The following is a 14391-nucleotide window of genomic DNA, read 5'->3' as shown; positions in this document are numbered from 1 at the left end:
TCACTTAACAACCATCTGGCATAGCAACAGAAAATTTGGGCTCAACTGTGGTCATACGTTGAGACTACCTGGACTCTCATATATCCAAGCATCAACCAGATTGTTACCCTGCTTAGCTTTTTGAAGATCAACCAAGATCAGCCACGGATTTGCCAAAAGCTACCAGTTCAAACCACAATACAGATCACACACATGCTGCAGCAAAATTCTTAAACTGAGACTCTGATGTGAAATGCTTGAAATATTTATATATAAAAAAGAATAAAGCCGAAGCTGTCTTGTTCTAGCGAGCACTTAAACACGCCTTTGAAAAGTGCTCCTTACATTTCAAATTCCTTTAATAATTTGACAAATAGGAACTCATCCATGTCAATACATTTTGTTCTGCTAGCAAGTGGTAATTAATCCCAAGTGCTCAAGAAAAATTAGAAAGCACATCATTTGTGCTTGAAAGGAATATATATATTTGCAGGCTGTTGATTCCAACCAATTAGATGTTTTAAGAAAATGAAAGATTTAAGAATAGAGAGGTAAAGTTTCTCTAGGGTGAATTATGATTCATGTGAAGTTGATGAGATTCGTTGCAAGAAGTCCTCACATCAGCCAAAATCTCTTTTAGCGACACACCAGATTTTGTAAGGATCTCTAATATATAGCAGCAATGATACTTTTAACCCTTTCCCTCTTTGAAGGAAAAATCAACTGAGGGAAGAAAAACATCTGGGGAATGTTGCCAAAGTAAGGAGCACAATACGGCGGGGGGGGGGGGGGAATCACATTTATTGCAATGATCACTGCGATTGACATGGTAATATAGAGGTGGAGCTCTCGCCTCACAATCAGAAGGCTGTGAGTTCGGTCCTAGGTAGCGGCAGATATTTCTCTCTCTGGGTGCTAAGAGAAAATATCTGCTGTGAACTCCACATAGGCATCAGGAAGGGCGTCCAGCCAGTCAACGCTCAAGCTCCATTCAGTCACCCTGACTACACTCCTTTACAGCATCTTTTTTTAAAAAAAATTGCAATGATCACTGGGTGCCTCTCTGATAGAAATAGAGAAACTGGAAAAACTAAGTTGTTGTTTTTTTTAGAAGTTGAAGAAGTTTATTTTATTTTCTAGCGAAGAATCCACATAGCCTGTGTGCAAAACCTTTGCCTAGTCACAAATGCAGTACAGAGTTAAAGGCCGGATAAAAACCAAACCAAGTAATGGATTTTCCACTCAAAAGTAGGAATTGTTTTGCATGTCACCTTTTTTCCCATGTAGCCTCCAAGAAAACAGAATGAAAGTATCCATTGACAAGCTAGTCCAGATAATGTTGAAGTTCTTTAGAACTTTGCTTAAAAGTTCAGGGCTTGCATTGTTCACCCCTCTGAGCCCACCATTAATTGGGGACACAGTTTTATTTTGGCTCCAGGTTAGCTAGAATGGATTTATATGGGAGTCAACCTGCCCGAAGAACAAGCAGAAGGATGTGGGTTTCCGCAGCTTTGACTTGTCTTTGTTCCTGCTTTTCTTTGACTTTGAATAGGCTATTGTAAAGAGAATATTCTCTAGGTCTGCTCCGAATCGGTAGGTTTCTGTAACTCCAATTGCGAATGCAAGACATTCCCCCCCCCCCAAGAAGCCAATACTGGCATTTCTGTAGATCAGCAAAGCTGGAAACGGCACACAATCTCACTTAGCATTTCAATGGAACTAAAATTTATTCATTTATGTATGTTTTAATGAGTGTCCGATTAATTAAAGACAACGGATGATGTGAAAACTAACTCCCCATGGGATCCTTCTCTGCTTCTGTCCCATTAAACAATGAGAAGTGTTGACATCTTTGAGGTGGGCTCCAGAGGTCACGTTTAAAATTTCCAGAAGCTGCATGATATCCATGGACTTCATACCATGCTTTTTTTAGTTCCTGTTAGAACAATCCACAGGTTTCATGTACATCAGAAGCACAAGGGAGGTCAACTCGCGTAGCCAACTCTCTGCTAATGAGGACTGTTGCTTTCATCTTCTGAAAGATGGCTGGCACACTCTGCTTAACTTCTGTTTGATGAACTTTTGCTTTCATCTCATGGGGGACATGCTTCTTCTACTAGGTGCTCCCAAATCTGTCTCCCTTCCATTTCCATCCACTGGTACTGGCTCTGCCGTCTGGGGCAACAGAGAATTTAATGCCTCTACGAATCGGAGAAGGCAATCAACAAATGTACCATCCCATCTCCATCACGCTGGCTGAGGAATTCTGGGGGTTGAAGTCCACAAGTCATAAAAGGGCCAAGTTTGAAGACCCCTGTTATAGACACTGAGATTAGTGGCCTTCAATGCCATCACTTGTTCTGCAGATGGTTTGAACCAATAATAATCTTGTGAAGCGAAGGAGAATTCTTAACACACAGGACAGGGCTGGGAAAGGTTTATCTCAAACCATCTAATGATATTACTGTCAAAGGCTGCATTAAATGGGCCCTCCAGCAGGACGAACAATATGGTGACTATCAAAAGAGAATATTTATAAGGTAATAGGTGGGGGGTCCTTGGTGCTCTCTGAGCTGGGTTATTTTCTTGCAGACATTTCTTTACCCAACTAGGTAGCATCATCAGGGCTAGTAGGCGGTGAGGTTTGTTCTCTTTTTATATACACGTGGCTTGCTCTGTTAGTGTTTCTTGGTGTGTCCTTGGTGGTGCTTTGATTGGGCTGTTGTTTGCTGGTTGTTTGTCTGCGCTGACAGTTCTCTGATTGGAATGTTGTTTACTACTTGATTGTCGGTCTAGTATTAATCTTCGTGTTAATCTCTGCTTATCTGGTGGTAACTTTCAGGATTTTTTTTCCCCAGAAAGGGAGGGCTCGGTGACTTGATTGAGTAAAATATCCAGGCTGTAATTAATTCCACTTGCCAACATTTCTCATTCCCAAGGCATCAGTTTTCAGTCTTTTTTTAAAAAAAGCATGCAATTCAGTCATCTGCCACTCAGCTTTACACTTTACTGGTGGGGTGGGGTGGGGGGAAGCACAAGAAATTTACTCCCTTCCAATCAACCAGTTTTCTAGAAATGACAGGAGCAGCCGAGATGCCAGCGCTATAATAAATAAACCCACTTGGGAGCAAAAGATTAATTTATCATACGCAGTCCGAGGAAGGCCAATAGGAAATGAGTGTGATAGATTTTCTCCAGCCATTTAATTAAATTTAGACGTTACTAATAAAAGTGTGTTACTTCTCAGGCTGGTAAAGCTTTGGATAGAATCCTTCCAAGAAGCTGAAACAAACCCCTTTACAAAGCAAGTCCTCTGCGGGCCGTCTTTGTTCTCGGCAAAGAACAAACTCAGGAATATTTAAATGGCTAGTAGGGTGGAATCTTCCAGAAGGTGGAGTGGAATAGAATAGAATAGAATAGAATAGAATAGAATAGAATAGAATAGAATAGAATAGAATAGAATAGAATAGAATAGAATAGAATAGAATAGAATAGAATAGAATAGAATATGAAGTGGAGTGGAATAGAATAGAATAGAATAGAATAGAATAGAATAGAATAGAATAGAATAGAATAGAATAGAATAGAATAGAATAGAATAGAATAGAATAGAATAGAATAGAATAGAATAATAGAATAGAATAGAATAGAATAGAATAGAATAGAATAGAATAGAATAGAATAGAATAGAATAGAATAGAATAGAATAGAATAGAATAGAATAGAATAGAATATGAAGTGGAGTGGAGTGGAGTGGAGTGGAGTGGAATGGAATAGAATAGAATAGAATAGAATAGAATAGAATAGAATAGAATAGAATAGAATAGAATAGAATAGAATAGAATAGAATATGAAGTGGAGTGGAGTGGAGTGGAGTGGAGTGGAGTGGAGTGGAGTGGAATGGAATGGAATGGAATGGAATGGAATGGAATAGAATAGAATAGAATAGAATAGAATAGAATATGGAGTGGAGTGGAGTGGAGTGGAGTGGAGTGGAATAGAATAGAATAGAATAGAATAGAATAGAATAGAATAGAATAGAATAGAATAGAATAGAATAGAATAGAATAGAATAGAATAGAATAGAATAGAATAGAATAGAATAGAATATGGAGTGGAGTGGAGTGGAGTGGAGTGGAGTGGAGTGGAGTGGAGTGGAGTGGAGTGGAATGGAATGGAATAGAATAGAATAGAATAGAATAGAATAGAATAGAATAGAATAGAATAGAATAGAATAGAATAGAATAGAATAGAATAGAATAGAATAGAATAGAATAGAATAGAATAGAATAGAATAGAATTCTTTATTGGCCAAGTGTGATTGGATACACAATACCATCATCACAATGAGTTTAAAATGATAGGACAGCCTACTAAATAATATTACCTCAAGATATATTTCAACATTTTTTAATGAAAGATGTGCACTTGAACCTAATCAGGGAACAAAACTGTGTCCCTGATTAAAAAGGCATCTGAACCCAGGAGCCTCCAAATCTATTGGTAATTTAACCAGATGGGTTAGTCCAAAAGGAACTATTTTGAAATGCATGTGGTTTTTATGCAGTTCACATTGCCAGTGTTTTCTCCCCTCCTTCCCCCCTCCCCTCTCCAACACATGCCCGCGCACACATAAGCACACACACACACACACACACACACACACCCAAACTTGTTTGAAACAGAAAAGGAATACAACTGGCAGTGCTTTAACAGAATCCAGAGAGTTGATTCTCACGCTTTGCAACGTCTGTGTCCAAAAGGCAGTGGTACAGCTATGGGGCCAGCAGAAAAGGACAGCAAACTCTGATAAAGGACGTGACCACCCAAAGAATGGAACACCAAATTGGTAATTTGGTCTCCCTTTTTCTCCCTCCCTCCCCAGAAAGCTTTCCTGAGAGAAACAATGGTTATTATCCGCCTTGCCTTTGTGTGTTTTTCTTTCTTTCTGATGCTCTCTTTTATTCTGTCTTTTGTCCCTTCTGCTAATTTTCTGTCCTCTGCTTCTAGGAACACCATCCAATTTATATGCTCAGGCAGCCTGTATCTTCACCTTTTCTCCAACAATTGATATCCCATGCTAAGGAATGAATCTATGCATGAATAACCGCAGTAATAACAACTACCAGTTGTTCTGACTTTCCAGCCTGTTATTTACAGTCACAGTAATACAACAATAATGCTAATGTGTTTTTTCTCTTCATCCTGCAGCTGTGTCTGAGGGAACTCAACTGGGACTGAATTTGTCTACCTATGTGGGCAATGGATGTGTGACTGCTGCAGAACATCACTTTCAGAACCATGGACAGTTCTCAGCCCACACCACTATCCTGCTGGCGATCCTCATGGGACTCCTAGTGTTGGTCATTGTCTTGGGCAACGCGTTGGTCATCTTGGCATTTGTGGTGGATAAAAGCCTACGGACCCAGGGGAACTTCTTCTTCCTGAACTTGGCCCTGGCAGATTTTTTAGTGGGTGAGTGAAGCTTCTGGGAAATGAGCCAAGCCAGGGGAAGGTAAAAGATGGTGTGTGTGTGTGTGTGTGTGTGTGTGTGTGTGTGTGTGTGTGTCCAGGGTAAGTTGGATAGTTGGTTTCTCTCTAAGAGCTCAAAGCACCACTGAGGGCAAGGAAAAAAGTCTTCCTTCATTATACCATATATACCCTATGACAGGGGTGTCCAAACTTTTTTCAAAGAGGGCCAGATTGGATGAAGTGAACATGCTGGAGGGCCGAACATTTTTCCGAACATTCTTTGAACAATTACAATTAAATGCAAATGAATTATTTTATGCCAAGTTAATTGCAAATGGCATACTTTTCATTTTATAACATAAGATCAACTGACAGCTGAGTTTTCACAATGTATTTTAAATAAATTTAAAAAAAACTTACTGTGTGAGCTGTTACCAGAGAGTCTGACCTTGTCAAACTTACTTTGACAAGGTCAGACTCTCTGGTAACAGCTCACACACTTCCACCACTTCACAAATTCTGCTAGGCCAGGGCCCTACCTACCCCTGTCCAGCTCCCCACATCCCAGCCCATAAAATGGCTGTGAAACACAGAATGCGCGCACGTGCACACACACACACACACACACACACACACACACACACACACACACACACGCCCTTCCCTGGATGTCGCCTTCGCCCAGGGAAGCCAGAGGGCTTCGAAGCCGGGGCAGCTCCGGCGGCAAAGAAGGCGCGCCCTCGCTGCACCGGCACAGACGCCGCGCCAAGCCCGCGGCGGGGGGAGGAGCGTGGCGGTTCGGCCAGACAGGAAAAGGTGCGGGAAGCAGCCGCCGCCTGGTAACGGCGCCCGGGCTCACAACGTGGAGGCGGCGAGCAAGCACGCGCTCAGGGTGAGGCGGCCGCGGTCCGGTGAGGGAAGACCGCCGAGGGAGTGGCTGGCCGGGCTGCGCTGCTGCCGAGCGAAGCTCGGCCGGGGTGCCCGCTCTGCTCTGCCTGGCGCCAGCTCAGAGACTCCGCCTGCCAGGCCCTTCTCCCGCTCAGCCAGGCCAGGCGCGCACCGTCAGCCTCGCTGCACCAGCACAGACGCTGCGCCAAGCCTGGGGCGGGGGGGAGGAGCGCGGCGGTTCGGCCAGGCAGGAAAAGGTGCGGGAAGCGACCGCCGCCTGGTAATGGTGCCCGGGCTCACAACGTGGAGGCGGTGTAGCGAGGCTGACGGTGCGCGCCTGGCCTGGCTGAGCGGGAGAAGGGCCTGGCGGGCGGAGTCTCTGAGCTGGCGCCAGGCAGAGCAGAGCGGGCGCCCCGGCCGAGCTTTGCTCGGCAGCAGCGCAGCCCGGCCGGCCACTCCCTCGGCGCTCTTCCCTCACTGGACCGCGGCCGCCTCGCCCTGAGCGCACACTTGCTCGCCGCCTCCACGTTGTGAGCCCGGGCGCCGTTACCAGGCGGCGGCCGCTTCCTGCACCTTTTCCTGCCTGGCCGAACCGCCACGCGCTCAGCCAGGCCAGGCGCGCACCGTCAGCCTCGCTGCACCGGCACAGACGCCGCGCCAAGCCCGGGGCGAGGGGAAGGAGCACGGCGGTTCGGCCAGGCAGCCGGCCCTTCAACCCACCGGAGGAGCGGCAGATCGGCGCAGCCGGAGTCGGGAAAGCCACTAGAAGGGGGAGGGGAGTCACCTCTCCCCGCCGGGGGGTCACCCAGCCCGTCCCGGGAGGCTGACATTTCTGCAGCTGAAAAAGTCGTCTCGGATTCCATGGCGGAAGGTCACCTCCGGGACTCCAGCGCCAGGCAGGGCTGAGAGGGGGAGGGTGGGAGAAAGGGAGGGAAGGAGACAGGGAGGAGAAAGGACGAATGGGGGGAGGGAGGGAAGGAGAAAGAGAGAAGGAAGGAAGGAAGGAAGAAGAGAGAATGGAGGCAGGAGAGAGGAAGAAGAAAGAGAAAAGAGAGAGAGAGAGAGAGAGAGAGAGAAAGAAAGAAAGAAAGAAAGAAAGAAAGAAAGAAAGAAAGAAAGAAAGAAAGAAAGAAAGAAAGAAAGAAAGAAAGAAAGAAAGAAAGAAAGAAAGAAAGAAAGAAATCGGAGGCTTGGACAGACCCCGCTCCAGGCTCTGGGGCCGCCACCACGGAATGCCCAGCCTCGGGGGGGAATCTTCTGCAGGTGCGCCCTGGCCCCCTCCCCTCCCTCCCTCCCGCGGCCCGTCCCCAATGCGGCGCCCGCGGGTCCCCGGACTCACAGCATGCAGAGGGCGAAGGCGCCGGCCACGCTCTCGCTGTCGCGCACCAGGAAGCTGCCGGCCCGCCCGGCCCACGCCAGCAGCTCCTCGGCCGCCGCCCGGCTCAGGTTCTTGGGGTACCAGAGCGGTCAGCCCGGCACCGCCGGAGCCCCCGCGCCCGGGAGCCCCAGCGCCGCCGGAGCCGGAGCCGCCACCATGGGCAGCCGCGGCGTGCAGGGAAGGTGCTCAGTGGGATGGGCGGGCAGGCCGAGACCCCCGCCGGCCACCCCCGCCTCGCCCACAGTGCCGCATGGCCCGACCGGAGACCCCCGGCCGCTCAGGGCATGCCCGTCCCAGCGGCTCCTCCTCTGGGCTGCGCTCCGGCCAGGATGAGGGCGCGATCCGCTCTCCGCGCGCTTCCCCTGCGCACTGGAGCCGCCCCGGGCCCCGAGCAGGCCTGGTGGAGGAGGAGGAGGAGGCGGAGGAAGCCGCGTGGAGCCCCGGAGCCTGGCTGGCGGGGTGGGGGCGGCAGCTGGGCTGGCCTGCGCTTCCTGGGGCGGCCCCTCGGCGGGGGAGGCGAGAGCAGCTCCCGAAGGGGCGGCCCTCAATCAGAAGGGAGGGCCGTGGGAGGGCCGTATTTACATACAGCAGGGAGGGCTGTTGCGGGCCGTATTAAACTGCCCCGCGGGCCGCAAATGGCCCGCGGGCCGGACTTTGGACATGCCTGCCCTATGACCTATAAAGCCCTAAATGGCTTGGGTCCGGACTATCTAAGGGAACACCTGCTGCCGGCATCATCTTCCCATCGTCCTGTGCGCCCCCACAGGGAGGGCCTTCTCAGGGTACCTCCGGTTAATGAATGCCGGCGGGTTATTCCCAGGGGAAGGGCGTTCTCTGTGGGTGCGCCTGCCCTATGGAACCAACTACCCACAGAACTTAGGACTGCCCCTGACCTTCGCTCATTTCGCCGGGACCTGAAAACTTGGCTCTTCGATCTATTTGGTCCAGACTGTGGGGTTGTTAATTTAACTGGGTTTTAGATTTACTCTTGGGGCTTGAATTTAATTTAATTTTTATTTGTTTTATTTATTTGTTTTTTATTCGTTTTTATTTATTTATTTGTTTTATTTGTTTTATTTATTTGATTTATTTGTTTTTAATTTTTTGTATTCATGGTTTTAACTGCCCTGTAAACTGCCCTGATTCCTACGGGAATAGGGCACTATACAAATCCAATAAAATAAATAAATAAATACCCTAAGAGAAAGGATTGTATGAGGTAAATTGAACTGAGTAATAGACAGAGTTCACACTTCTTGGTGTTTACTTAACCAGATGGTGTTGACTAATACAACAGCATTTAGCAGTAGCATTTAGGCTTAACATACCGACCCATAGCACTTTACAGTACTCTCTGGGTAGTTTACAGTGTCAAAACATTATTTGCATATTGCCCCTAGCAGTCTGGGTCTTCATTTCACCAACCTTGGAAGGATGGAAAGTTGAGTCAACCTTGAGCCCTGTCAGGATTGAACTCCAGGCTGTGGGCAGAATTTGCTTGCAGTACTGCATTTTAATCACTGTGCCACTGATGTGCAGTGGTTTGGTTGGGTTGGGTTTACATAGGACTCCAAACCAAATTCCAAGTTGTGATGAGTTTTTGAAATTAACAGAACTAGGATGAAAGAGAACACGATCCAAACTCTCAGTGGCAATGATAAACGCTGACGGGCTGGCCTTGAGTCAGTCATTGCACAGGTTGGTTGTGATGATACTTTGCGATGATCCAATAGGTTTACACTGATTACTGAATTAACCCATTTGTGGATTCACACAATACAATGAACTGTGAACCAACCCAACATGAGCTGGGTTTACACAGCACATTAAGCCACAAAATAATTAACCGGGCTTCCCACTAAACCAAACTTAACAAGGCTGTGTGGACACAACCCCTGGGTTTGTGATTTGGTTAAATGTGTTCTGTGTACAAAGTCCCTGTGGAAGAGAGATCAGTGCAAGCTGCCTTGTGTTCTTCGGAGGAAAGTCTCAGTATATATATAAAGACTGTGTAAAAAATGAATAAATGTGGCAGGGAAGGCAAAATCAAAGATTTTGGAATACAAAGAATAACTGCAGTGAAGACAATGTGTAGTTCTATTGACATGGCAACTGCAGAGTTTTATCATTTTTTGGCTGTTTGTATTCATTTTTCTAAAAAGGAATTTACTTCACAGGGATAGTATGTGCACAAAGAAAGGAAAAGGCATTGTTACTCGTGGGCTACAAATGAGAATTTAGTTAATATCATAGTGGCAAAACTCCTAGCTTAGATACAATGGCATTAATTTTTCTTCCTCTCAGTTAAGGAATGAAAGGTGGCTTTTCATGTGGAATCTAAAGGGGAGAAGGGGGCAGCTACAATTCCCAACTGCTCTCCGGCATCCATTTAAACCTAGAGTCCCCAAACCAGGCAAACTGAACTTATTTACATTTGAAAGGAGGAATTTAAGAGGTAGAATTTGCTCATTAGAGAGTGGAGACAAAAAACATATCCATTGCATCTCTTGAAAACCTGGATTGCGTGCCTTTGACTGGGAGATTTCAGCACACTCTTTTTAACATTTAAAAGGAGGGAGGGAGGGAGGGAGGGAGGGAGGGAGGGAAGGAAGGAAGGAAGGAAGGAAGGAAGGAAGGAAGGAAGGAAGGAAGGAAGGAAGGAAGGAAGGAAGGAAGGAAGGAAGGAAGGAAGGAAGGAAGGGACATTCCTTTCCAACTCTTCATTTCTATGAAATAATGCCCGATTTCAGTCCGAAATGTGACCGTACCATTTCAAATGTCCAGTGTGTGAAAGGCTGAGGGTGTGGGGGAATCACTGCTTGTTGTTAAAAGTTGCTTACAATTTGGCCTCAGCTGATGGCTGTCTCACCAACCTTGTTTCCTTTGGTCTGTGCTCCCAGGTGGATTTTGTATTCCCCTTTACATCCCATATATACTGACCGATGAATGGAAATTTGGAAAAGGCCTGTGTAAGCTCTGGTTAGTGGTCGATTACCTAGTCTGCACAGCCTCTGGATTCAACATTGCCTTGATCAGTTTTGACCGATTCATCTCCGTAACAAGGGCGGTAAGAAACATTGCTTTCTATGGGCTTCTGATTTATCTCCAGCCCCTGGCATCTTCTCAGAATTCAAGTGCCACCTGCTTCAATTCTAGGCACGTGACACAAAGCCACCCATTCATCTGGGCAACCAACCAATTGCAACTAAATAAATCAAACTGCGATAAAATGTAATGCTTGCCCGGAGCCTTGCTTTAGCTAACTGATGGCTTCTAGATATTTAGAAAACATTACCGTGAGCTAACAACTAGTTACCTATATTTTAGCCTTAGCAGATTGAAAGGACTTGTTCCTTCTCCCAACATTTTCTTACTCATTGTCTTTCTGACATCATCACACAGTTCTTCTCCTATAAGTGACCCATGACATGACAACCACGGTCTTTTCCTTCTTGAAGCATAAAACAATATTCTGAAACCCCAACACCAATTTCAAGAAGACCAATCCATGCTGGCTAGGGAATTCTGGGAGTTGAAGTCCACAAGTCTTAAAAGTTGCCAAGGTTTGAGGACCCCTACACTAGTCAAAACTTTCCTCAACATCACACTAAAGGGAAACATTGAACTTGTCCACACATGAAGTCATAGCGTTATCTATTTAACGATGGCTTTCTAAATCAACTCCAACTCCACAGATACATGCAACACCGTCAGCATAAGACACTTAGCACGGTCTCAAAAACTGCAGTAAGATGTCAACAGGCAAACCACGTTCTGTTGGTATTCGCACATCACACTAAAGAAATCCACACATGTGGATTTCGTGGCTTGACTTCCTAAATTGTGGGGAACTAGAGCTATGTAAATCATTTTTAGTGTAGCATGCGGTGGAAAAAATGGCAATTGTGCTTTATTCAACAGGTGTGGCAAAGCAAAGCATAGCTTGCTATATAGTATGTGAACCAGATCTACAACTTGGCATGATAGTCCAGATCAGGAGAAGGTTTAACTGTGAAAGTCCAAGAGTGAAAACCTGTGGATGGCCATCAACTATAGAAATAGCTGTTCCTTTGAGTTTTCCATCTGATAAAACAAGCTTTTCATAATAATCAAATTTCTACCATTATAGAATCTGATCAGGGTGAGCCTGAGGGAGGGGTCAAACATATCATAAGTCTCATGTCCCTTTGCGCCCACAAGAAATCTAAGTCCACCCTGAATTCTGTTAACTCTTTTATCTACTGCCAATTTGCCTTGACTGTTAGTAGTTTAGATACTTTTAGAGAGCATTAGTATACAATAAACCTATATATTCATTTGAACTGCCTGGACTCCTGATTTCCTGGCCGTGACAACTACTTTTTCTTCTAGGTGAGCTACAGAGTTCAGAAAGGGATGACCAAAACCACAGTGGTGAAGATGGTTACGGTGTGGGTAGCAGCATTTCTCCTTTATGGCCCAGCCATTATCAGCTGGGAGTACATAGCCCAACAAAGCATCATCCCTGAGAACAAGTGTTACGCCGAGTTCCACTACAACTGGTACTTCCTCATGATTGCCTCCACCATTGAGTTCTTCACACCATTCATCAGTGTCACCTACTTCAACTTAAGCATCTATTTCAACATTCGCAAGCGGACACAGGTCGGAAGTGAGAGCTCCTCAGCAGCCCAAAAGGACTGTGAACTTTTTTGCTGCAGGAAGAAACGAGAACATGCCATAGTTTTCACAAAAGGAGGCGACAAAAGGAACGAAAAGTTGAGCAGCTTCACCCCTAGCAAGGCTGCTGTTGGGAGGCTCAGCATCCATAACCTCCAGACACACTCTGGAGCTTAACATCAATCAAGACTTTCCACCTTGGCAGGTAGACATTCAGACTAAATCACCATGGGGTGGTGGTGCCTACAAAGCTCTAGAGAACATATCCATCACCACACGGAAAGCAGAGGTGGCCAATACCGCAGCTAGCCGGTTTAGGCTTTCCAGAGATAAGAAAATAGCCAAATCTTTAGCCATTGTTGTCTGCATCTTTGCTGTATGTTGGGCACCCTACACCCTTCTAATGATCATCAGAGCTGGTTGTCACGGGAGATGCATCCACAATGATCTCTATGAAGTATCGTTTTGGCTCCTGTGGTTGAATTCAGCTATTAATCCCATACTATATCCTTTGTGCCACATCAGTTTCAGGAAAGCTTTTTATAAATTGCTCTGCCCAGCCAAGGCAAAAATCCACCCCAATATTTTTACGTGAGAGAGAACATTGAAGAGATGTTTCTGCCTAGATATCTTTGACATAGAACCACTCAGCATGAACTTATCCTCCAAGTACGAAAGAAAAATTTAAATGTTCCTATTCCGAGAGAATGGAGAAAGCTCAATCTAGATTTTAGAAAATGCAAGAATTTACAGTACTTTGCAGCGCTTATGTATGCAAATGAGGACTAATTTATTCTCTGGTACCTAAGCTCAGCACGCTTTGAAAATTCCCAACCGAATCCTTCTTAAGAAATAATGTAATTCTGATAAAGCAATTTAACTAGAGGACATTGTACGCTTGTTTTGAAGTAACTGCAATTTTTTTTTAAAAAAGCCAGTAAAAAAAAGCTTGTAAGGGTTTTTGTACTGATGTGGGTTTGTTTGTTTTTTTGAAGAATTACTGGTTCACTTTATACTGCAGAAAACACAGTGCAACGGAGCATCTCCCACTAGATGTTCTAGTTTGTGGGTGGACCTTGCTCATGTGCAGTGGTGCTTTCCCAAGGATTACTCAGTTCTAAGGAATTATTCCAACTCCACTTGGCAAAATGCCAACCACAAGCAAAGTTAAAGCTCATCTCCATTTCAAGGCCATTGAGCCAGCAGTCCAAAGACATTTCTGCCAGCATGACATCACGGAACCCTGTTAAAGGTAAAGGTTCCCCTGCACATGCATGCTAGTCGTTTCCGAATCTAGGGGCTGGTGCTTATCTCCGTTTCAAAGCCGAAGAGCCAGCGCTTGTCCGAGGACATCTCCGTGATCATGTGGCCAGCATGAAGAGATGCCAAAGGCGCACAGAACGCTGTCACCTTCCCACCGTAGTGGTCCCTATTTTTCTACTTGCATTTTGTACGTGCTTTCGAACTGCTAGGTTGGCAGAAGCTGGGACGAGTAACAGGCGCTCACTCTGTTATGCGGCACTCGGGATTTGACCCGCCAAACTGCCAACCTTCTATCAACAAGTTCAGCGTGCTAACCCACTGAGCCACCACGTCCCTGGAACCCTGTTACCTTCCCACTAAAGTGGTACCTATTTATCGACTTACATTTGCACGCTTTCAAAGTGCTAGGTTGACAGGAGCTGAGGCGAGGATGGGAACTCGCGCAGTTGCCTGGAGCTTGAATCTTGAACCTGGCTGCTGGCTTTCCAGCCTACGAGCCCAGTGTCTTCCCTGCTGACCTACCGCACTGCCCTACTCATAAGCAAACCTGCTGCAAAAGTTGGGTCCAAAAGTAAGAAGGATTTCATCAGGCAATTTCAAGTCAACACACCAAGCCGTAACTTACTGAAGGCATAGCTTCACACATGGGAAATCAGCCACAGTTGCTATGCCAGCACTCTTAATACGGTCATGAAATTGCAGTGTCTTTTTAAAAAGAGCTAGAATTATTATTAAATGCAACTGGAAAGAGT

The 14391-nt window shown here is 45.9% G+C and overlaps 1 protein-coding gene across 1 annotated transcript; it reads left to right on the top strand.

Annotated features, from left to right (window-relative positions):
* Nucleotides 1–5184: 5184 nt before the first annotated feature.
* Nucleotides 5185–12971, top strand: LOC308672764 (histamine H3 receptor-like; the record flags this gene model as incomplete). Its single annotated transcript, XM_081335929.1, is given in 4 exon segments — nt 5185–5454; nt 10618–10784; nt 12089–12531; nt 12533–12971. Coding segments are annotated over 4 exon segments (1179 nt in total). The 5' UTR covers nt 5185–5324.
* Nucleotides 12972–14391: the final 1420 nt, after the last annotated feature.

Source organism: Vipera berus (assembly GCF_964194415.1).
Source record: "Vipera berus genome assembly, chromosome: 10".
Taxonomy (NCBI): Eukaryota; Metazoa; Chordata; class Lepidosauria; order Squamata; family Viperidae; genus Vipera; species Vipera berus.
Note: the sequence above shows the minus strand (reverse complement) of the source record. Positions and strands in the feature narration are given on the sequence as shown.